Source organism: Balaenoptera borealis, assembly GCF_965194805.1.
Source record: "Balaenoptera borealis genome assembly, chromosome: 7".
Lineage (NCBI taxonomy): Eukaryota > Metazoa > Chordata > Mammalia > Artiodactyla > Balaenopteridae > Balaenoptera > Balaenoptera borealis.
This window is the reverse complement of record NC_138864.1, coordinates 117,841,650-117,866,191: the sequence shown is the minus strand read 5'-3', so window position 1 is coordinate 117,866,191 and position 24,542 is coordinate 117,841,650. Positions and strand designations below refer to the sequence as shown.

Sequence of the window (24,542 nt, the reverse complement as noted above, 5' to 3'; positions counted from 1 at the left end):
AACTTGCTGTTCTAAGCACTTTATAAATAGAAAATCTGAACAGACCAATAATGAGTAAAGACATTGAGTCAGTAATCGAAAACCTCTCAACACAGAAAACCCCAGGACCAGACAGCTTAGCTGGAGAATTCCAACAAACATTCAAAGAATGAACACCAACCCTGCTCAAACTCCTCCAAAAGTTGAAGAAGGGAGAACACTTCCCAACTCATTCTACAAAGCCAGCATTACCCTGATACCAAAGTCAGAGAAAGACAACACAAGAAAACTATAAACCAATATCCATGGTTGAAACCACTATTTGTTACATATCTCTGGGTTGGGGGGCAGTCAGAAAGTTAAGGCTAACTTATAAAAAGAAGGAGTGGGGTGCATTAAAAAGAGTACTAATTGTCAAACACAGAAACTGAACAGGTAGGGAGACTGATTTTATTCAGATTATTGCAATAAGAAGAACATCCCAGATCTGGAGATCAGGGTGCCTCAGCAGGATGCTTTTGCCTTAAGACATTTGTAGGGAGATGTAGACAAGTTACAGGTGGGGAGATTAACAGTTGAGGTTGTTTTGCAATCAGGGGAATTCTCAGTTAGCTGAAAAGGAAGTGTTTATCTCTAGTTGTAGTTAGATTCGGGGTGGGGCGGGGGGGGGGGGAAACAGTTCTAAGCTCAGCTAATCATTGATGAGAGAAAGAATGGGGAGCTGGAGGGTCCGCGTGGTTCAGGCAAAAGCGGGAAGGTCTGTGGCTGACCTTGTCACACGTCCACGAAGGAGTCATCCAAAGTCTTATGGGAGCCATGAGAAAGAGTGGACGGAGTCTTTTCAAACTCACGTGGGGAAGGGTCATTCTTTGTGATAAGCCATTTCTCAGAATACAGAATCTCCAAGAATTTTTCACCCACCGCTGTCTTCTGGAAGCACGGGGCTCAGGTAAAGTTCTACACATCAGGGGAAATCTGGAAACACCGTTCCGAGTCCTGACTTGGCTGCTAACTTCCACGAGGCCTACGGCATCCTCGTCACTAAAATGGCGAGGGGAGGATGGTTTGTTAAATCTATTTCATACCCCAATGTTTGAAGAGTCTCTGAGAGGGGCAGAGGGACTCTTGGGGAAAAGGGAGATGGCAAGTGAGGGCAGGGAGAGAGGTTCACAGTCACAAAGGGAGGAGAGGACAACAAAGAAAGACTGTGTCACAGAGAGGGGAGGAGAATGTCAGCAGGTACACCTGAGATTTCTAGGGTCCGAGAAGAGGCACCAGGGGCTGGACTTGGTCTGCCCCTTTCCCTTTCACCCACATCAGAGACAGATCTCAGGTGTGCCTTATGTAACTGGATTTTGATCAGGGCTCGTTTGAAGACATCTCTAAAAGCCTTGCTTCTCCCCCTACCCCCCAACTTAATATTTTCTCTCCCCCGCTGTTCTTGCCAAGGACGCTTGGACTAAAGATTGAGACAGCTGACGGCTGGATCTGACTTGTCTGCGCCTGGCGAGATCCCAGCCTGCCATGAAGTGGTATCTCATCTTTGCACTCATGAGTGCAGCTGGTGAGTCTGGGGTCTTGTTGCTGCTTAGGGAGAGATGCGGTGGTGTGTGGGAGGGTCAGAGAGGGAAGTAGCTAGCCACAACTGAAGAGAGAGGAGTTGGTGGGCATTTCCTTCAAGTAACTGTTGATGCAAATGAAAGGAACCGCTCTTGATGCACAGCTTACCCCACCAGCAGTCTCTCTGAGCTTCTCCGGTGCGTGTGAGCATGTTAGGATACGCAACTGTAAGTCCTCTGCAGTCTCCCAGGACTCTTGAGTGTGTGATTTCCTACATTGCCGCGTCTCCTGAAAAGACACCAGAAAAGTATATCTTCCCTTTCTCTGGGCAGATGGACTTTGGAGGAGTGAGTGCAGGAAAGGAAGGGGGGCTGGGTCAGGGGCTCTGAGAGCCTCGTGGCCCTACCCCAAGCTTTTCCACTCCTTTCACCACCAAAGTCAGGTAGTATTTAACTTTTTCCTTTCATTCCTGGCAAAAGTTAATTTAAACTATTATTTTTAAAGTAGTAATTCTTTTTTTTTTTCATTTTTATAATACACAGCACTGCCAATCAGCGTTTTTGATCAGCCTCAGATAAACCTTTGCATTAGTTTCACAGAACTTTAATATACCTCCATCTCAAGCAAAGACATGTGTCAGTTTTCTTCATGTGTAGAGCTCAGGTGACATGCATGATTGCCCTTTGATTTAAAAGAATATTTAAAAATAATTTGAAGATCTTGACATTGTCCTTGAAAACCTTAAGGTGGGAAAAACTATCCTAGTCAACTCTCACCTCTTGCCCTGTCTCTCCTTCTACCTGTGACCCCACTGATTCTTTAGGAGTCATTCCGGCCCAAGATTCCAACACTGAGAAGATGTACGTAGCAGAAGATTTTACTATTCCTTACATGGTCTATCTTCAGTCCTTCCCGGAACCCTGTGTGGGGTCTCTCATTCACCCTGAGTGGGTACTGACCGCTGCTCACTGCCCCTTACCGTAAGTATCCGTTTGCTCTTGGGAGCCATGAGGGTTCTATTCGAACAAAATCAGGTCTGATGAGGCATCCCAGCAAGTTCTAATGGCATCCTAGGGAATTAGAAGACCCAGGAAGAGAGAGGGTCGTCTTCCCAACGGGGAAGATAATACACACTTGGGTGGTTTAGGAGGAGATAAAGAGGAAGGTGTCAGAAGACTCTTTCTCACGGACAGTAAATAATATTCATTCATTCAACATACTTATTGAACATTTACTATATTCTAGGGACTGCTTAATGCACTGAAAAAACAGCAAGGGAACAAGACAGAAATTAGTTTTCCCTCATGGAGCTCACATTCTGGTAGAGGAAGTAAGCCAAAACAAATAAATGTCCCAAAATAAAACATTAAAAAGAGTGCCAAGCTGTAAAACACAGGAATAAAGCAAGATATCTACTTTACTTAGGGTGATCATGTCAGGCCTAGTTGAAGAGATGAGACCAACAGGAAGAGGAGGACGCAACCAAGTGAATAAATCCTGGGGAAAATTCCAGGCAGAGGGAATAGTGTACAGAGTCTCTGAAGCAGTAAAGATAATTGAGTGTTTGCCAAACTGAGAGACCAGCGCTGAGTGAGTGTAATGAGTAGGGGTGGGTGTTCACAGGCTGAGGTCGAAGTGTTAGCAGAAGCCATGTGATGCAGGTAACAGAAGAAGGGCAAAGGAACTCTGCACGAGATGATGCTTACAGGCCTCAGTGTCTCTGTTGTGTGTGAGAAACTGTTGTATGATTGGGACCCAGCCAGAGTTTCAGGAGTTTAAGGGTCATTTCTAACTCAGAACTCTCAGCCATCTGGTTGTTCAAAACAGTTTACTCAGACCCAGATTGAAGCCGTGCTCTGTGTGTTAATGAGAAATACAAAGGCAATAAACACAGTTCATCCCCTCCAAGAACTGGAGCTGGTAAATTGGATATTCTTCTCTCAACCAGGCCTAATGCATGAACTGTTTGTGGTAGGCAGTGGCTCCTGTATCTGTTACGTGACTGCCCTCCTGACAGTGGAAGTCTGTGGGTTTGAATTTGTCCAGGAAATATAATGGAAGATGGTAAATGGGAGTCCTGATGGACTACTAAGAGTCTTGTGAATCTATAATCAGTGTAGGCAGCACATGGTAAATACAATGATATGGGCCCAAGAGGAGCTGGGAAGGGCCTAAGAATATGCAGAAACAAAGGGTACAATATGCTTGCTCAAGAGTTGCTTGAGACAGTGTAGTGCAGGCAAAGACCTCTGGAATAATGGATTGTGGTGCCATCTCTGTTCCCTATTCATTCAGGTCATCCATCATCACCATCACCAGCATCATCACCATCACCACCATCACCACCATCATCACAACTAGATTGCATTGAGTATGTTCTAGGTGGCAGATACCATGTCAGGTTTTATGTGTATACATTGAGTCTAACACAACAGTCCTATAAACTATTGTTATTACTGTTTTACAGACCAAGGCCGGTCACTTGAGTTCTCAGGTCTAAGAGATAAAATTAAAATGATGGGAGGAGGTCACCTCTGACACTTCTTGCAATTCTGACATTCTGTGACCCTGTTCTTTTCCAACTCCCTGCCTCCTTTCTTCCATAGTGTTAAAATCCGATTGGGAGTTTATCAACCCAACATCAAAAATAAGGAAGAGCAGGTACGGAATTACTCGATGACGGTGCCCTACCCTGAATTCAACGCAGGATCTCTGAACAATGACTTGGTGATGATAAAACTGTCTAAGCCTGCTGCACTCAACAACCAAGTGGGAACCATAGCCATAGCTATGGAACCCTTATCATTTAATGATTCCTGCTTTATCCCAACCTGGACCTGGAGTAAATATAAAAACCGTAAGTGTTTGACTCTGTGTTCTTCATCCTGAGAAGGTTTTGGCGCTGGGGAAAATGTGGAGGGATATACCTGAAGGAAATAGCTGCTATGAGGTAATGCTCTTGACCCTAGAGGGATTACTGCAGGGCCTTATACTACCATTAAACTCTCTTTCAGTATTATCAAAGGATGCTGGAACCACCACTCGATATCTGAAATGAACTGATAAAGCTAAATGTATTGCTTATTATAGAAGAGCAATGCTGAGCTGACACAGTCTCAAGGAGCAGAGTACTAGGCTTACATGGGGTTTGTGGGAAGCTTTCCCTACAGGGTTTGGAAGACTTTCAGGGGCTTAAGAAAGTTGACGTCATCTGTAGAGGCGTGGTTACCTGGGTGAGATTGTTGTTGATTGGTTGGCACTCAGCATGTTTATTGGAGGCGAGTCTGATTTGCTGACTTTAAAAAGTGACATTGATTGATTGGCTTGCCAAAGCCTGTTCACTGAGGCAAATTGCCATGGGTGTTAATCAGGTTTAAACCCTCCTCTGGTAGTTACAGAACAATTCGTATGTTCTGTAAAAACAAAAAGTGGGAGACTGTTTTGTCTATCAGTCTGTTTTGTGAAAACAAAAGTAGAAAGTGGGAACTTTTGTATTCTCAGTATTTGGCAACTTCATTTTCAATTTAGAAGCAACATTCTAGGGAATCTAAGTGAACATATTTTCTGAACAAATAGAAGATTTTAAGTCTTATTCAAAGTAACTGTATCACATTTTACAAAGTAATTCATTACACACCATTTGAAAACAAAATAAAACTACATAAATGTTTTATCCCATAGGCTCTGCATGTCAGAATCATAGTGACAAACCAATTCTACAAGCTCTCTGGTGCCAGCCTCCCAATATTTATTAAGTTCATTATTTCAAGTAACTAGGTTACTTTCACCTAGCTTGTTCTATGTATTTCAATTCAATTTCCATAAAAACTTAAAACTGAACATAACTCTTCTTGTTCTTTTCGGACTTGACATTTTCTGGTCTAATCTGCTTTAAGACGTTAGATTGGATATATATCAGAAAAATCCTTCTCTATAAGTAACACTAGGCTTAGCCTGAGCAGTCTCTGGTTAATTTTTTGTTTCCTTCCTCCTTGTTACTCTCTACCAGAGATTAAAATTATATAATGCCTTGGTTAGACTCCTTGCAACCTGAGGTTAACAGTATAGTAACAACTGCTATGAGTGAGATGAGCAATATTACTTCTTAGGGGAAAATATATATGTATATTTATACATATACACTCACATTCACTTATAAATAATCCATTTATAAATTATCTCACTAAAAAAGCATGTTTGGACACATTAAAAATAGTTTTATACCTTTATGATTAAATGTAAAGATGATGAAGTAGGTGCCAAAAATGAAGGTTTCTTGGAGACAATGGCTTTGTGTCTCTCTCTTCTCACAATCATTCATAATTTTCCTGTGGGTTTTTCAAGCTTTCTAAGTTATGCACGCTACAGAGAGAATTATAGATCTGATGATATCTGAATAAGGCTCACATAATGCTCTGAATCCACTGGTCTGACACAGAGACACTGAACAAAGGACTCTAAGAAGGATGGAATGTCTGATACCTGCCATAAATATTCTCGGGTATTAATGTATTCACAAAGTAGAGGCTGATCACAAGAGTATATGTGATAAGGAGAGTAACCCTGGACTTCATTTCTCTTCCCCACAGTTAGTGACCCTGACATGCTGACTTGGATAAACCAATATACTCTTCCCTACGATGAGTGCCAGAATATGCAAGATGAAAGAATGGCAATAAACATCATGTGTGTGGGACAACCTCTAAAGACCTTATCTGAAAATAAGGTATCTTTCCCTTCCCCAGACAGGAAGATAGCAAGGGGTCCATGAGGAGGAGAGGTGCCCATAGGAAACCAAATGGTGCCCATCAAGAAGGCCTGGGGCCCTTCTCCTCTTTCTCCTCAGTCTCTGGATTTCTCATCAACTCCCCTGCCTTCCTTTACAGTGGGAGAGATTCGGTGGGAGAGCCATTTGTCCTTTCTCCTCCTACTTGCTCTCAGTTTGGTCAAATTCAAACCAAGAGAGGTGAGCCCTACGTGGATGTGAAGAGAGGTTTGCCACCTCTCAAGAAAAATGATTCCAGGCCGTTAGATGCTTCTGCTACTATAATGTGCCACTTCTTGCAATTAATTCTTGTTCCACGAGGACAAAGCACTATTGATCTCCTGTTCCCTCTCTCTGGCAGGAAGTCTCAGCAGCTCCAGCCATCTGCGGTGGGAGGTTGCATGGCATCTTGACTTGGGCAAAAGGAAGTGTCACCCTGGGAAGTGAAGGATTCTTCACAGAAGTTTATCCTTATGCAAGATGGCTCATGAGAGTCATTGAAAGCCACTGAGGCTCCTCTGTTCCTCCATCCCTTCAGTGCAGTATCTTCTTGATTTCTACACTGGATCCACAACTCTATCTTTCTTGTTCTTGAACAGAATTCATTAAAAAAAAAAATGACACTAAAAACTTGGGCTGTGGCCCCTGATCTCTTTATCACATAAACTGTAAACATGATGAGAAATTCAGCAACATCCTCACCATTTGTTCATTCAAAAATTATTGAAATATCAGCTATTTGGTAGGTACTGCATATGCTAGGGATACATTATGACACAGACTTTGCCATCAGTTAGCCAATACCTTGTGACAATTGCTACAATGGAATGAGCAATAAGTTCCATGGGAGTATAGGAGAAAAAACATTAGGGTACCAGAGTCACGGGAGGTACCATCCAAAAGGCAGACAAATTCGGGGAGAATATTGTAAAACTGAGGTTTAGTTAAGTAAAAGTCAGAAAAGCATAAAAACTGTGATGTGTTCTGGAAAATATATGTAAATAAGTAATACTGGAGGGTAGAAAATTGTTTGCAGAGGGGGAGAGAGAATGTGATAAAAGAGTATTATTTATAGCAGGTAAGTGTTAGATAGCAAAGGGCCTGACCTGTTTGGTAATGGAATTTAGATTTTTATCTTGTAGGCATCAGAGGGTGTGTCATTAAAGCCACCATGGTAAATGAAACATTGTCAAACTTCTGAATTGGGAGATGTAGGGAAGCAGAGTCTGTACATTTTAGACATACTGACTGTGAGTAGAAACAACAGGGGCAGAGTCAGGGAAAGTCAGCTGAGTTTCTGACTTTCACAACGGCCTAGATGGTGGTTCTAAACAGTAATATAAAGAGAAACAATGTTTTCATGTGTAATGGATCAGGAACAATGGTTATGAATCAGAGAGATGGGGCATGTTATATGTGAGATCCTTGAAGGAACTAGAGATGGTCGTTTCAAGCAGACAAAGATCTGGCTCTCAGGTGATATCCAAATAGTAACAACGGGGTGGGTTCTGTGTTTATAGGTAGTAGGTGCAGACCTTAGTAAAGCTCTGTGCTATTGGGAAGAGCTCTGGTGGATGCTCAGTGCTTCTCTCACACTGGCATAAAGTGAGGAGATGTACAGCATCCCAAACCCACTGACCAGGACACCTAAGAATACAGAATTGAGAGGATGCTGAATGACCCAAAAGTAGGGGCTCAAGTGATATATGAGAGGCTTTGGAGTTACATGTAGGGGAGGGGCAGTATGATATGGGATTACCTGTTAAAAAGGGAAAGAGGAACAGAGAGGGCCAGTGAGATGAGCAGAGAGAATCATGCCACAGGAGAAAAAGACTCTGCAAAGAGTGAAGAGATTTGGAGCTGCATCTCATGAGGGAGGTGGTGAATCTGTGTGTCTGTAGAGATTGCTGAGGTGGGTTGGGTTTTGGTCATTGATATACTCTGAGCATGGATGCTTTTTCTCTCCTACCAAAGCAAAGCAAAACAACAAAAATAACAAAACAGAAAAACCATCTGGGTTATGACTAAGACCACGCTTATCCTGGCACATAGAGAAAAACCATATCCTCAAATTTGGACACCAAGCCCATTTAATTCAACTACACTTCTTTTTCTTGTAATCTTTGGCCCATTGGAACCACAAGCCCCTGTGTTTGCCTTTCTTCTCCAGTGGGCTTGTCCCTAGTTACGCCCTGCTTCCTGTCTCTGATTCACTGACCAATGCTCCCTGCTCCCTTTACTGAATCACATCTATATTTGCTCCAGAGTTTTTAATAAAATGCTCATCTGATCACTTCTTGTAACTTTTTTTTTAATTGACATAGTTGATTTACAACACTGTGTTAGTTTCAGGTGTACAGCAAAGTGATTCAGTTAACTTCATGTAACTCTTAAATTACATCTTCAGCACTTATTGACCATCCTATATTTTCCAAATCATCATCTATAACATTCTCCATAACGACCATTTCAAATGTTCTCCTCTCTTCCTCCAACTTTCAGGGCTCGCCTTCAGCAGACGACCTCTGGTTTGGGAGGAGAGAGACTGAAACCCTCAGAAGATACCTCAGTCCACTTTTCATCCCCCAATCTGAAAACATACTTAGACTTTTTTCTTATTTTTTTTCCCATCCTTCCTGTAAATGAAGCCTTATTATCAACAGCTTCTATCTCTGCCTGTGATATGGATCTCCTCTCCTCTGACACCCTCATGGACTTGCTTTATTATCTCCACTTTTCAGTATTTTTCAACTTCCCCTATCAATTGGATTCTTCCTGTCACCATTTAAGCAAGATAAAGCCTCTCCCATCTAAAATATCGTGCCCAAGGACACGTTCCCTTGATCTGCTCTCTGGTTGCCTCCTCGTCTTGTTTGCAGGCCGTTCTTACTTGGCAATTACTGAAAGGTCTGTTTTGTAAGATCCTTCTCTGTCTCTCTTTGTATTCTTTTGTGTGTACTCTGCTCTCTTTGGAGTCCTTGTTCATCTTCCCAGAGATCTCTTCCCCATCTCCCCATTTGATTAACTTCTACTCATCGTTCAAGCCTCAAACAGCACTTCCTCAAGGAGGTCTTCTTCTGACCCTTGCCTTAGGGTCCCAACTATGTGTTTTTCTACCTCCCTTTATTTCTCACATTGTGACATTCATGATAGTAGGTCTTATAACTTCCGTGTCCCCTATTAGTCTTCACGATCTATGAGGGCAAGATTCTCCTCCCCCTTCTTACTCAGTCATCTAATAAAGTGCCAGCACCTAGTGTACATTTGTAATAGTTTTCTATTGCTGTGTAAAAGCATTACTGCAAATTGTACAGCTTAAGACAACCTTTATTATCTTATGGTTTCTGTGAGTCAAGAGTTCAAGCCTGGCTTAGCTGGGTCCTCTCCTCAGGGTCTAGCAAGTCTTTGGGAGAAGAATTTGCTTCTAAATGTATTCAGGTTGTTGGTAGAATCCATTCCCTTGTGGTTGCATTACACAGGACCCTTGCTTTTTGCTGGCTGTGAGCTGAAAGCTGTCTTCAGGGCCTTGAGGCTGTACTTGGTACAGGTAGGTCACCCGTACATAGTTCTTTGCCACCTGGGCTTCCTCAACAAGGCTGCCTACTTTGTCCAGCAGCATGAAGAATCTCCCTTGTGCACGCTAGCAAGATGGGTATTTATACAATGTTAATGCAATAGATTAACATAATCATGGGGAAGACAACCCATAACTTTGGCCATATTCTGTTAGAAGCAAGTCACAAGTCCCACCCACACTCAAGGGGAGGCACTCGGGGATTATGCAGGGTGTGAAATGGGGCACGGCTCTATCCTCTACAACATTCAATAGAACTTTGTGAAATAATGAATGTATTGGTTCCTTAATTCCTACGCAATAAAAGACAATGCAAGTCTTATATATACAAGACTTAAAAGATAAGGCTTCTCATTCTTTAATTTCTGCTTATGTCTCCACCCAGCTCTTAACAGTCCCCCTATTATACTTGGTAGTATTTCCACAAACACACCACGTTGCTTCACGCACTCATGCCTTTATAGAAGCCCTTCCCTCTTTTTGAATTATTTTTTCTCTTCTTTTTATGTCAGACAAGCTCCTTTCTCTTCTCTAAGACCCAGATAAATTTTAACTTCTGGGTAATACTTCCTTGCACACAATGTAGAAGTGAACGTCTTCACTTCTTATGGTATGCTCTGAGGCACATACCTCCATTTTTAAAAATGTTTCTCTGACATTTTATTATGCAAGTTTTCAAACGTAAAACAAAGCTGAAAAAATTTTACAGCATATACCTGTATATACCACTTGGATTATCCCATTGAGTAACCTACTTCTTTTTTTTCTTAATAAATTTATTTATTTATTTATTTATTTTTGGCTGCGTTGGGTCTTCGTTGCTGCGCGAGGGCTTTCTCTAGTCGCGCAAGTGGGGGCTACTCTTCATTGCGGTGCACGGGCTTCTCATTGTAGTGGCTTCTCTTTGTCGTGGAGCACGGGCTCTAGGTGCACAGGCTTCAGTAGTTGTGGCTCAGTAGTTGTGGTTCACGGGCTCAGTAGTTGTGGCTTGCTGGCTTTAGTAGTTGTGGTTTGCAGGCTCTAGAGTGCAGGCTCAGTAGTTGTGGCGCACGGGCTTTTTTGCTCCCGGCATGTGGGATCTTCCCAGATTGGGGCATGAACCCGTGTCCCCTGCACTGGCAGGCGGATTCTTAACGACTGCGCCACCAGGGAAGTCCCTGTATTTATTATTATTGAACGTCTCCACTCATTAGAATGTATGAGTGCAGAAATATTTCTGTTTTGTTCACTATGTAGCACAAGCCCTTAGAGCCTGACACACACTAGATGCTTAATATTTACTTGTTGAATGAATGAATGATTTCCTCCCTCTCAGACTCAGTTAGCATTTGCTCTGTTCTTTAAATGACACATATCACTCAGCCTAGCATTGTCAGGAGAAAGGGTTAAGATTGGTCAAAGCATTCTAAAAATGGTAGAAAAATGAGTTGATTTAACATATGTCCACTGAATCATGGAAGGTATTTAAGGAAGGTTGTATTTTACTTTGAAGAATGCTTATGGACAACTAAAAGAGAAAACACCTTTTATCTTTTGAAATAGATATGTTTCTATCATTTTTTCTTGTTTTAGAACAAAGAAATTCAGTTTACAAATTCAACTTACAGATAAAGGTATTGGAGAGAAGGGTGGGGGAACTTGAGTCTATCGAGTTAGCTTCCTTTGTTTTCTCTAATGATACCTGAAAAACAATCTCAGCATTTCCGGTCTCTGTTTCTCTCTCCAGTTGTTTTGACCTTTGACCCAGATTACAAAGACGTCATCACTCCCCCCTACATGATCTACTTGAAATCTGATTACTTGCCTTGTGTTGGAGGCCTGATCCACCCCCTTTGGGTGATCACAGCTGCACACTGTAACTTACTGTGAGTAATAAGCCCCCAACATCAACCTACATTCTGGGTTCTCAGGTTGGGCACAGACCAGAATCCTGCCTGGGATCCACCCAATTAAATAGGATTAGAGAGGCCTTCTGGGGATGTTCAGTAGTAGAGAAAAGGCTTTGGGGAGGAGCTAATAAAGGCCCATAAGGATGGATAAGCCATGTCTGTTAAGTCCTCTCATGAATATCCCTATTGCTCCAGGAAGCTTCAGTTAATACTGGGGGTTACAAAACCATCAAATCTAAAAGAAGAAAAGCATATACAAGTGGTTGGTTTTGAGAAGATGATTCAACATCCACAATTCTCCATCACTTCTATTGAGCATAACTTCATGTTAATCAAGCTGCAAACCCATATTGAACTCAATGACTATGTGAAACTGGCCAGCCTGGCCAAAGAACCTGCCACTGAAGACACCATGTGCACTGTCTCCACCTGGACCTACAATGTGTGTGATCTCTGTGAGTAGCTCTCAGAACCAGACATGCATCTCTCCCGCCTCCACTCTTGGCTTCTTCTAACCTTGAGCTCTCTTCTAACCTTTTCATTCATCCTTTCATCTCCTTTCCCTTCCCTAGAGCCTCACTGCAGAAGTCCTGCAATCTTTTGTTTCCCACTGTATCTTTCTACATCTTTGCTTTCATATCTGATAGACGTGGTGTTAGTGGAAACAGGACATTTGTATTCTGGTCTTAATTTGCTGTATGACAGCTGGTCGGTCACTTTACATTTGGAGCCTTAATTTTCTGAATTCTTAAATATGGCACAAACTGTATCAGATGGTTTCCAACCATTTCAGGCAATAAAGAAACTGAAAGCCTTGAAATAGCATGAAATAATGTTTATGTGTTAAACGTAAGATAAATACATAATATTGCGCTAAATCATGCAGAACTTCCATATGCAAAATTGTGATACAGATCAACAAAGGTTTAAGAAAATATTTCTCAAGTATTTTTAACTGGTAACATTCTGAAAATGAACACTCACTCACTTCTTCAGGAAGTTGGAAAACGACTATCATTTTTTTCAGTGGAAGTCTTCCGTATATAATTCAAAACTACTGAATTTCATGTTCTGCCTAAGCTTTCTCCTATGTCACGTGTTTCAGACTACATGAAAAAACTTTGAGCAAACGAAGACAGCCTTCTCTTTTCTAAGTTTTGTGTCTGTCTTCCCTCTTCCCACTATCCTATTCCGTATTTTTCATGCAAATCCTAATCAACTGTCTCTAGCTATTAATCAAGATGACAGTGAGTACTGGAGGTGGGGGGAGGTGAGTAACAATAAGAAAAAACTATGATAGAGTCCCTTAGGAAGAATTAATACATTTTTACTCATGAGTAAGTCTGAATATATTTAATATACAGCATACACTAGACATCATAGTATGGAAAGGAGATTAATTTTTAACAAGTTTGTCAGATTACATTTTTTCCATCCACTTCCACTTTCTTTTACAGAAGCCAAGAGGTGGCTACACACTTATCCTAACAATGCTGCCATTACTCAAACCTTTTTAAACCACTTTTTGATAAATACCTTCAGATCTTGGGATACATTTTCTTGAATATATCACAAAAGTAGAAATTCTTTTTTTCCCAGCTTTAGTGAGGTATAATTGACAGATAAGCACTGTACATTCTTAAGGTATAAAAATTCATGTTTTGATAGACATATATTGATACATTGTAAAATGATAGCCCCAATCAAGCTAATTATCCACCACCTTACATATTCACCTTGCGTTTGTGTGTGTGTGGTGAGAGCACTTAACATCTATTCTCTTATATCATCTCACACCAGTCAGAATGGCCATCATCAAAAAATCTACGAACAATAAATGCTGGAGAGGGTGTGGAGAAAAGGGAACCCTCTTGCACTGTTGGTGGGAATGTAAATTGATACAGCCACTATGGAGAACAGTATGGAGGTTCCTTAAAAAACTAAAAATAGAACTACCATACGACCCAGCAATCCCACTACTGGGCATATACCCTGAGAAAACCATAATTCAAAAAGAGTCATGTACCACAAAGTTCATTGCAGCTCTATTTACAATAGCCAGGACCTGGAAGCAACCTAAGTGTCCATCGACAGATGAATGGATAAAGAAGATGTGGCACATATATACAATGGAATATTACTCAGCCATACAAAGAAACGAAATTGAGTCATTTGTAGTGAGGTGGATGGAGTTAGAGTCTGTCATACAGAGTGAAGTAAGTCAGAAAGAGAAAAACAAATACCAATGCTAACACATATATATGGAATCTAAAAAAAGAAAAGGTTCTGAAGAACCTAGTGGCAGGGCAGGAATAAAGACGCAGACCTACTAGAGAATGGACTTGAGGACACGGAGAGGGGGAAGGGTAAGCTGGGACGAAGTGAGAGAGTGGCATGGACATATATACACTACCAAATGTAAAATAGATAGCTAGTGGGAAGCAGCCGCATAGCATAGGGAGATCAGCTCGGTGTTTTGTGACCACCTAGAGGGGTGGGATAGGGAGGGTGGGAGGGAGGGAGACGCAAGAGGGAAGAGATATGGGAACATAGGTATATGTATAACTTATTCACTTTGTTATAAAGCAGAAACTAACACACCATTGTAAAGCAATTATACTCCAATAAAGATGTTAAAAAAAAAAGATCTATTCTCTTAGAAAATTTCAAGTACACCATACAGCAATATTAACTCTAGTCACCATGCTGTACATTGAACCTCCAGAACCAACTCATCTTACAACTGAAAGTTTGTACCCTTTGATCAACATACCCCTATATCCTCCAGCCCCTAGTCCTTGGTAACCAGCATTCTACTGTCTGTTTCTATGCATTTGGCTTTTTTAGATTTCACATTAAAGTGAGATAGTATTTGTCTTTCTGTTTCTGGCTTATATCACCCAGTATAACATCCTCTAAAACAAGAAAAACGGAACTGGAGGAATCAGGCTCCCTGACTTCAGACTACACTACAAAGCTGCAGTCATCAAAAAAAGTATGGTACTGGCACAAAAACAGAAATATAGATCAATGGAACAGGATAGAAAGTCCAGAGATAAACCCACGCACCTATGGTCAACTAATCTATGACAAAGGAGGCAAGAATATACAATGGAGAAAAGACAGTCTCTTCAATAAGTGGTGCTGGGAAAACTGGACAGCTACATGTGAAAGAATGAAATTAGAACACTCCCTAACACAAAAATAAACTAACACAAAAATAAACTTAAAATGGATTAAAGACCTAAATGTAAGGCCAGATACTATAAATCTCTTAGAGGAAAACACAGGCAGAACACTCTATGACATAAATCGAAGCAAGATCTTTTTTGATCTACCTCCTAGAGTAATGCAAATAAAAACAAAAATAAACAAATGGGGCCTAATTAAATTTAAAAGCTTTTGCACAGCAAAGGAAACCATAAACAAAACAAAAAGACATTCTCTCAGAATGGGAGAAAATATTTGCAAATGAAGCGACTGACGAGGAAATAATCTCCAAAATATACAAACAACTCATGCAGCTCAATAACATAAAAACAAACAACCCAATCAAAAAATGGGTGGAAGATCTAAATAGACATTTCTCCGAAGAAGACATACAGATGGTCAAAAAGCATATGAAAAGATGCTCAACGTCACTAATTATTAGAGAAATACAAATCAAAACTATGATGAGGTATCACCTCACACTGGTCAGAATAGCCATCATCAAAGAATCTACAAACAATAAAGGCTGGAGAGGGTGTGGAGAAAAGGGAACCCTTCTACACTGTTGATGGGAATGTAAATTGGTACAGCCACTATGAAGAACAGTATGGAGGTTTCTTTAAAAAACTAAAAATAGAGCTACCATATGATCCAGCAATCCCACTCCTGGGCATATACCCAGAAAAAACCATAATTCAAAAAGATACATGCACACCAATGTTCATTGCAGCACTATTTACAATAGCCAGGACATGGAAGCAACCTAAATGTCCATCAACAAAGGAAAGGATAAAGAAGATGTGGTACATATATACAATGGAATATTACTCAGCCATAAAGTAGAAGTAAATAATGCCATTTGCAGCAACATGGATGGACCTAGAGACTGTCATACTGAGCGAAGTAAGTCAGACAGAGAAGGACAAATATATGATATCGCTTGTATGTGGAACCTAAAAAAATGGTACAAATGAACTTATTTACAAAACAGAAATAGAATCACAGATGTAGAAAACAATCTTATGGTTACCAGGGGTCGGGGGTGGGGGGTGGGGAAGGGGGAAAGGGATAAACTGGGAGGTTGGGATTGACATATACACACTATTATATATAAAATAGATAACTAATAAGGACCTACTGTATAGCACAGGGAACTCTACTCAATACTCTGCAATGACCTATATGGGAAAGTAACCTAAAAAAGAATATATATGTATATGTAACTGATTCACCTTCTGTACAGCAGAAAGTAACACGACATTGTAAATCAACTATATTCCAATTTAAAAAAGAAAAAGTAGAATTTCCTTGTCCTTTGAGAGACAATTTGAGTTTTGGAAATAGGCAGATGTCCTTCTGTTAAGCAGTATGTTTGATTCATCTGGGTGTGTCACTTGAGTCAAAAAGAGACGTAACTTACAAAAAAATGCAGTTTATTTTGATCTGGCTCATGAAGTAGTTAAGTAAGCATTTCCAAAAAAAACATTCCCAAAAGAAATGTTGAGCTATACAATTATTGCTGGACTGGAAAATAAGGCAAAGAATCTCAATCATTTTCTTTTAAAGAATTAATATATTATTTTCAAATAAAGACACTCAAATAAACACACACCCATTAAAAAAAAACAAAATCTTAAACTAAAATACTTCCTCCTAAAGGAGAATCTTTGGCAAGAAAACTAACATATGTGGAGATACTACTTTGCTCTTGTTTTTCTCATTTTGTTGCAGATTGGAAAAATTGTGTTATGGGTCTGCACAGTTCATAGTATGTGTGAACCACTGATATAAAGGAAATAACTTGAATTAGGAATGAGGAGACTTAGTTTCAAATCCTAGTTTTATGGGTTTAAGAAAACCACTTTTTGAGTGATTTTAAATGAAAAATTAGGCTTAGAGCTCACTAAATTCCTTCAAACTCTCAGAATAGGAGAGACCTTGTTTAAGGGCACAAACTTGCAACTAGTAGATAAATAAGTTCTGGAAATCTAATACACAGTATAGTGAATATAGTTAGCTATATTGTATCACAATCAAACTTGCTGAGGTACTAGATCTTAATTTTTCCCACCACAAAAAAGAAATGATGATTATGTGAGGTGGTAGAGGTGAACTATTGCCCCAATGGCAATCATATTACAATATTCAAATGTGTCAAATCAATATGCTATATACCTTAAATTTATACAGTGTTTCTTGTCAATATATTTCAATTTAAAAAATTAGAAAGGAGACAGTGATTAATGTAAAATATGGGACAAATAAAAAACATGGGAGCTCAAAAAGTAAAATAAAATTGAATGAATAAAATTCCAACTCAAAGGACACTTTTTAAATGTCTGAATTGCCAGAAAAATTTTAAGTAATTTATTTCATTTCATTGCAGAAATGTCTTATATTTACATCTAACTTCCAAGAATTTAATCTCTTTTATAAGCAGATAGACACTTTGTATCATGAGAAATTGTTAATCTGATCATTTCCTATGGTCGTAGTGGTCATAGTTGTGATTTCTCTCAGTGTTTGAACTCTTCCTTTCTACCAGGAGATGAAATATGTTGAAAAAGAGGGAAAGGAAAAAAGAAAGTTTGGTATCTCATAACACTTAAAGTTCTATTTCTTTCTTTCCTCTAGACAAGGACCCCGACTCACTGCAGAATGTCAATATCTCTGTAATATCCGAGACTGAGTGGCGCGAAGCCTATAAAACCTACATCAGAGATAGTATGATGTGCGTGGGCATCGTGCCAGGAAGGAGGCTGCCCTGCAAGGTAATGTACTCTCAATGCCTTAATTTTCCCATTTTATTGTGCCCTTTGCCAGAAAAATAACCCGGTTTCCTTTTTCCTGGCAGGAAGTCACAGCTGCCCCTGCCATGTGCGATGGGGTACTTCAAGGAATCCTGACTTTTGCAGATGGATGTGTTTTGAGAGCCGATGTTGGCATCTATACCAGAATCATTAACTACATACCCTGGATTGAAAATACCATCCAGAACAACTGAGCTCTCATGATGGGAATTCTAGACCATACGACACCACCTGTCCCCAAGTCCAGCCTCAGAATTAAATCTAATCAGTGTTCTGAGTTGCATCACACATACCTGTCTCACCCCTGCCCCACAGAGTGGGTGACTGGTACCTACCTGTACTGTGATTATACATGGCAGCCCTCCCTCCTCACCTAATGATGATGATGGCAAACTCCATACCCCTTAGGCAGTTGGAATTTATGGAGTGGCAATTGTGTTCTCTCTAATGAATTGATCATTGACTTATTGAAATAAGAAGGCCACTCGATTGCCATCTTGGGCGACAAAACCCCTACTACTTGCACAGAATTCAATAGCATGTGCTTTTGGCAAGTTACACATGGCAAACGGAAGTCTGAGAAGGATGGAGCTACATAGAAGTCCCAGGGAAGGGAGCGGGTTTAAGGAGGGGTGCTGTTGGAGGAATGGTGCTTGGTTTCCCCCTGCCCACACAACTCTCAGCACCAGACACAGATTCTGGACATTCATTTTGCAGGATTCTCAGTAGGGACTTGCGCTCTGAGAGGTTAATACAAAAGTTAACTGGGGCTTAGGACACAGCAGATGAACAGGGAGTCCAGGATGGATTTTGCCAATATACGTGCACGTGGGCTCTTTCTATTATGCCAGCTGCCCCGGGAACTGCATTCTCCTCCAGTTATCACTCTTGCCTTTTTCTTCCTTCCTTTTCTTTTCATTTCACCTCTGCAGCTCCATTTACCACCTGAGAGTTTCAACTGATACTTTTCTATGGGTAGTGGCCTTTGGTCAGTTGACTGAGAATCAAAACCACAAAAACAAAACCGAGTTCTAGAGAGTTCTGTCTGTGGCCATTACCAGGGGACTATTACACCCTTATGGTCTAGCTAGGCAAGAAGAGAACTCCTCTCAGGAAGCAGAAGTTCCAGCAGAAAATCTTGTGCTCACTAGGTTCTAAAACCTCTAAGTCAATAAAGCCCAGCTTGCGGTGTTGAACAGCAACATTGTGTGTGGATTATTCAGTGCTATTGTGAGCACTTCACCTTCATGTATGTCATTAGTTGAATTTTTTTTTGCTTTGGAAGAAACAGATGGTTTTTGCAGGAAAGCACCTCAGCCTCTGTAGATGTTTCCCAGTTTGAAATGGTGCTACAGTTTCAATAGATCATACTGATGTCTTACAAAGCCAACTGATCCTAGGTGATGAAGCAGATGGTAAGGTCACTGAATTCCATGGGCATCAGCCTACTGTCTCACTGCTACCAGTAAGGTAAGTAAGGTAACTTCCTTGGTTGGAAAGTACATTCCATTTTTGTGGAATATATAAGGGATTCAAGGATGGTGGTGCTGAGAGTGACGATGGCAAAAGAAAGAAAAATCCAAATCTAGAATATGTCGGAAATTCCCTGGTGGTCCAGTAGTTAGGACTCTGCATTTTCACTGCCGAGGGTGTGGGTTTGATCCCTGGTCGAGGAACTAAGATCTCACAAGCCACGTGGCACAGCCAAAAAAAAAAAAGAATATGTCATGTGCAGTGAGAATAAATAGCTACTCCCTCTGTGACAAAAAGGGGCTCATCTCCCACCACATGGCTGGTGGGAGACCTGGGGTACCAGTGATATGTCATCATTATATTAAGGGTGAGATTGGTCACCGACACTGGCAAATTGGGTCTTTGCAAGAAGTCTCTGCATATGCTCCGTTTGGTTCCATTGCTCACTTTGTTTGTGGAGCCATTTAAAAACCACTCAGAACAATGAGGAAGGACTTCAGAACAGACCAGCTTGTCTATCTGATCGTTAAAGTCTTCTGCAGTGAGAGCATTTTGGTGAGAATTCTCATGGGACACATTTTCCTGCTCCAAGCTGACCTTGAAGAATGCTTGTACATAATTCTTCCTCAAATAGCTTATCTCCATTCCCCCGTCTTGCTCTTTCTGATTGCCTACCAGGGAAGACCACCAGCCACTCCTAAGAAATTCAAATAAATCTTGACCTCAAGAAAGAGAACTAGATATGTTGATTGAGCTTTTGTCTCCTGAGAAGAATTCAATTCTCCTTTTTCCTTCATGGCATCCCTCTGAAGGGTTTTAATATCACAACAGTACACGTGCAATTGGACCAATATATCAACCAAAGTTATGCATAATCAAGGTGAAGTCTTTTCACCCTCAGCGAACTGTTCAGGGAGAAATCTCTTTGAGGTCATAAGTGTGGATTGAGGAAAGGTTGCCCAGAGCAATTGCTTATGCAACTAATTTGGACACTCAGGGCCTGATTTACCTCTACTCCATTTACGTTTCTAATTGAGAATGGAATGCTACTGAGCATATCCAAGTTAATGACAAGGAGAGGCAGGTAGCCCCACCTAGAGCAAGTTTCATGGTCAACTGGTGGTCAGCAGTCTGGCATTTAATCTCCACCTGACCCTAGTAGCAAACCAGAAGCTATTTCCCAAAAAGCTACCATGACTTTGCTACCTAGTTTAGGGGTCTCTGTATTGATTTTCTTATTAGGCTTTGCCATACACTTCATCTAGGTTGCTAAAAATACTGTTAGCACCATTGGAGCTACAGAGTTTAAACCCAAGAAACAGAACCAATTGCACTTCAACTTGTGCAGGCTGGAGAATCTTTTCTGACTTAGTCTCTCCCTAAACTAGCAACTTTTTAGATCACTCATTAAATGGCTCAGAGCATGATATCCTAATGAGATATATGTTGCTCATAAAATTTAGAGACCTTCGGACATCACTCTTAATGGTGGAGAGCACAAGTTTCAACAATGCGTTCATTTCAGTGGAGGAACCCACCATACACCCACAAGCTTCACTGCAGAAGCAGGTGATTCTATTTTTACTTGTTGCATCACCTACTCATTACCACACATCTGTTTTCCCAAGACATCTGGGAAACTTGCTACTTGCTGTCTGGTCCTATCGACATGATATCATCAATACAGCAGACCAGTATGGTACCCTTTGAGACTGCCAAGTCCCTTAAAGATTACATTCAGGTACAGGGCCAGAGCAATCATGATTGCTCTGGAGGTGAAATATATACTGCTGTTTCTGCCAAATGAAAGCTAAGTAATTCTGAACTTCTCAAAGACAACGTACAAAAATGCACTTGCCGTGATCATAAATGGGTAAACAGATAAAAAAATGTTGTGGTATAGCCATACAATAGAATACTTCACAGCAATATAAACGAATGAACATTCGATACAACTATCAACATGGATAACCTCAAAATAATTAAGCTGAGTGAAATAAGTCAGACAAAATGAATACATACAGTATGACTCCAGTTTTATCTACATGCACACAGATCTACAGTGACTGAAGGCAGATAAGTGGTCTAGTGTAGGCAAGGATGAAGAAAGTGGAGTGAGGGAGAGGTAATGCAAAGGGAAACATTTCTACGCGTGATAAATATGTTCATTATCTTGACTGTGGTGACGATTTAATCACATGTTTAACAAACCTGTCAAACTCATCAAATTGTACGTTTTAAATATATGCAGTTTATCGTATGACAATTATATTTCAATAAAGCTGTTAAACAACAACAACACAAATGCCCTTGCTAGGTGAATAGTTGCATACCAAGAATGAAGGACTGTATTTATTTGCTCTGGTAATGAGGCTACGTATGGAACAGCAACTATAATTGGCATTACCACCTGATTACCTAATAATCGAACACTATCATTCCCCACTACTCTTTTGACTTGGGCCAAGCTGCAGAACTGAATGGGATTATAATAGAAATTACCACCCAGCACAGTTCAAGTCTGTGTTGGTGGTACTGATCTCGGCAATATGCTCATGCTTTAGATTTACTAAAGGAAGTTTCTGTCCACTTCCTCTTAGCCTTTTCTACCACAAAAGCCCTCACGTCACAGGCCAGGGAGAGATTGTAATAGTTGTAGCAATTCTACCAGTTGTAGATTAAAAAGTGCACCTCCCCCGACAGTGGTACAAGTAGGAAATAAGGAAATAAATTCAGAGCCCCATTGAATTGCTCTCGGAAAGACTTAGGTTAAAAAAAAAGAATCCATGAATCCCTCAATTTTCATAAGCCCCACTCTGATCAGAGGGTGGCACGAACCATGTCTTCCCATCACCACAAATTAGAACTCATTCAGGTTCCCTCAAAAAAGTAAGCTATGTTCTTGTCTGCTGAGCACAAGTCGCCAGGTAAATAGACACTGGTCACTTTTCTATAAGCTCGAAGACTCTCAGTGTTAGAATAGAGTCCATTCTCCAGCTCCCTTCTGCTCAAGGGGCATTGAATCAGTTAATATAACTAACAGGTCTGTGAGCGAGAGAGAAGGCTGTGATACTTTAGCATATTGACTCACATCGGTCCACTGTTATCAGATCTGCTGGTGTTTTTTCTGGTTGGTTTTTTGATAATGTAAATCAAATAAGAACTTGAACTTCCTGTCAATTTCGTTCCCGGGGATCCCGTTTTTATGGAGAACCCTTGAGAGAATCCTCTTCAAGTCCCCAAACATCATCATGTAATATCATTCATTTCCATTTTAAGAGTTAGAGAAGACGGTGAAATTAATAACGTGACATTGTCTATGTTCCTTTAGCAAGTTACATTGAAATGTAAAAGGTTCGGGCTTCCCTGGTGGCGCAGTGGTTGAGAATCTGCCTGCCAATGCAAGGGACACGGGTTCGAGCCCTGGTCTGGGAAGATCTCACATGCCGCGGAGCAACTGGGCCCGTGAGCCACAACTGCTGAGCCTGCGCGTCTGGAGCCTGTGCTCCGCGACCAGAGAGGCCGCGATAATGAGAGGCCCGTGCACCGCGACGAAGAGTGGCCCCCGCTTGCCGCAACTAGAGAAAGCCCTCGCGCAGAAACGAAGACCCAACACAGCCAAAAATAAATTAATTAATTAATTTTAAAAAATGTAAAAGGTTCTTTAGCAGGAGATAAATGACACTGAAGGAGGAGAAAATGTGACACCTACAACATTCTCCTTCAAGGCTTCTCTGTTCATTTGCATTTTGTGTTTTTAACAGAAAAGAGGACGGAGGCTACCCCTCAGTATCCTGAAGGGTGGGATAAGTCTTTCTCATTTTAAGTTGCAGCACTGGGCATCCTGTTGTCATATATCTAAGCCATATTCTCTTTCAGCTTCACAAGTAACATTGCTAGAAATTTCCCTCTCCATCTGCCTTACTCCTTTATCTCTCTCAGTTTGTTCAGAATTTATGTAAAGATAATAGGGGTGTCACTCATTAGCCTCCTCAAATCCTAACAATACGTCAGGATTTGCAGAGCATGTTGTTCCATTGGTGATATGCCCTATAACCGCCATTCTCAAGGCTGCAAAGCTATGATCCCAAAATCTAAATGTGAATGGACAGGGTCTCACAAAAACTAGGTGAAGATTAGGCTAGAGCTTGTTCTTGTGCACAGAAATGAACACCAGCTACTGCACTGGTGAGACTTACAAGACGTCTTAGAATTTAATTTAGAATTTATTCCTTTGTGTAATTACTTCAAGGATGGGAGGATCTGAGAAACCATAAAATGAGCTCTGTTCAATAGGGAACCACGGTGGGGAAAAAAAAAGCCCTGGTTTAAAGTCACTGGCTCAAATAATTGGAATAGAATCAAATTGCCCAGCGGAAGCTAAAGATGGGGGTTTGAGAAGCTGGGCCAGGGGAGGACACTGATAAGAAACCCCAAGGCCATCTCTCCCAGGCCCTTTGAAAACTCACACAGTACTAGGCAGCTTGATTATCTTACTCTGGGGTTTCTGGCAGCTACTCTGACCAAAATTAAACCAATATGCCATAGAGACAAATGTCTTTCCCTTGTCTTTCTCCCAGTCTATACTTGCTCGTCCCTGGCTCTCCGAAGCCCCAAACCCCTCTCAATTTAATTGGCACATCTATAATCCACAGAGCTCCATCTACAACAGCAGCCCAAGACCTGGGTCCAATGCTGTCCTTTGTGAAAGGAGTTTAAACACCCTCCTTATTCAAGTGACTCATCACCAAGCCAAACTTGCTATTACATTTTTCTACCTTAACAGGCCCAGTTCTAATGACTGGGTTTCTGTTCTATTCCTGCCGTAAAGTCACCCTTTGTATCCCAGTTCCATTAATGCTGTCTTTGGCTTGACAACCTTGTCTGATTCTCTGGCTCCTATAAGCCTAGGACTCGGCCTTACTCTCCCCAGGTGGTGCTAGAAACCCATAAGAGGCCAGCTTCTTGCTGTCAGAACGTCCTGCTGCTAAGTGCCTGCCATACACTTAGTTTCCCTGGCCTGCCACGCCTCCACTGGCCACCTGGCCCTGACAGCCTGCCTGGTTGCCCTTGTACCCTCACTTCAGTACACTTTGGTGTTAGCTTAGCTGACTCCCCCCGTTATTGTCACCCCCATCCCCTCTTTGACTCCTACCATCTGCCCCTCCACTGCAAGTTCATCTAATTTCTAGATTCCCCCAAAGAGTGACCTAGGGTTAGTGTAGTTGAAAGAGTGTGGATTTGGGATCCAAGCTGGTATTTAATCCTAGCTTCAACAGCTA

At 41.1% G+C, this 24,542-nt stretch overlaps 2 protein-coding genes across 3 annotated transcripts; both read left to right on the top strand.

Annotated features, from left to right (window-relative positions):
- The first annotated feature begins 701 nt into the window (after window positions 1-701).
- On the top strand, window positions 702-7,586 carry LOC309632265 (putative inactive serine protease 58). 2 transcript variants are annotated; one of them, XM_082399569.1, is made up of 6 exons: window positions 702-928; window positions 1,429-1,543; window positions 2,363-2,519; window positions 4,146-4,396; window positions 6,129-6,265; window positions 6,666-7,586. In XM_082399569.1, exons 2-6 carry the CDS (start codon window positions 1,504-1,506, stop codon window positions 6,813-6,815), a joined length of 735 nt encoding a protein of 244 aa, XP_082255695.1. In that variant the 5' UTR covers window positions 702-928; window positions 1,429-1,503; the 3' UTR covers window positions 6,816-7,586. The 2 variants fall into 2 exon arrangements, with proteins under 2 accessions (XP_082255695.1, XP_082255694.1); XM_082399568.1 differs by having other exon boundaries at window positions 702-1,543.
- A 3,305-nt stretch (window positions 7,587-10,891) lies between these two features.
- Window positions 10,892-19,508, top strand: LOC309632193 (putative inactive serine protease 58). Its single transcript, XM_082399423.1, has 4 exons — window positions 10,892-11,743; window positions 11,963-12,222; window positions 17,612-17,748; window positions 17,832-19,508. Exons 1-4 carry the CDS (start codon window positions 11,553-11,555, stop codon window positions 17,979-17,981), a joined length of 738 nt encoding a protein of 245 aa, XP_082255549.1. The 5' UTR covers window positions 10,892-11,552; the 3' UTR covers window positions 17,982-19,508.
- Window positions 19,509-24,542: the final 5,034 nt, after the last annotated feature.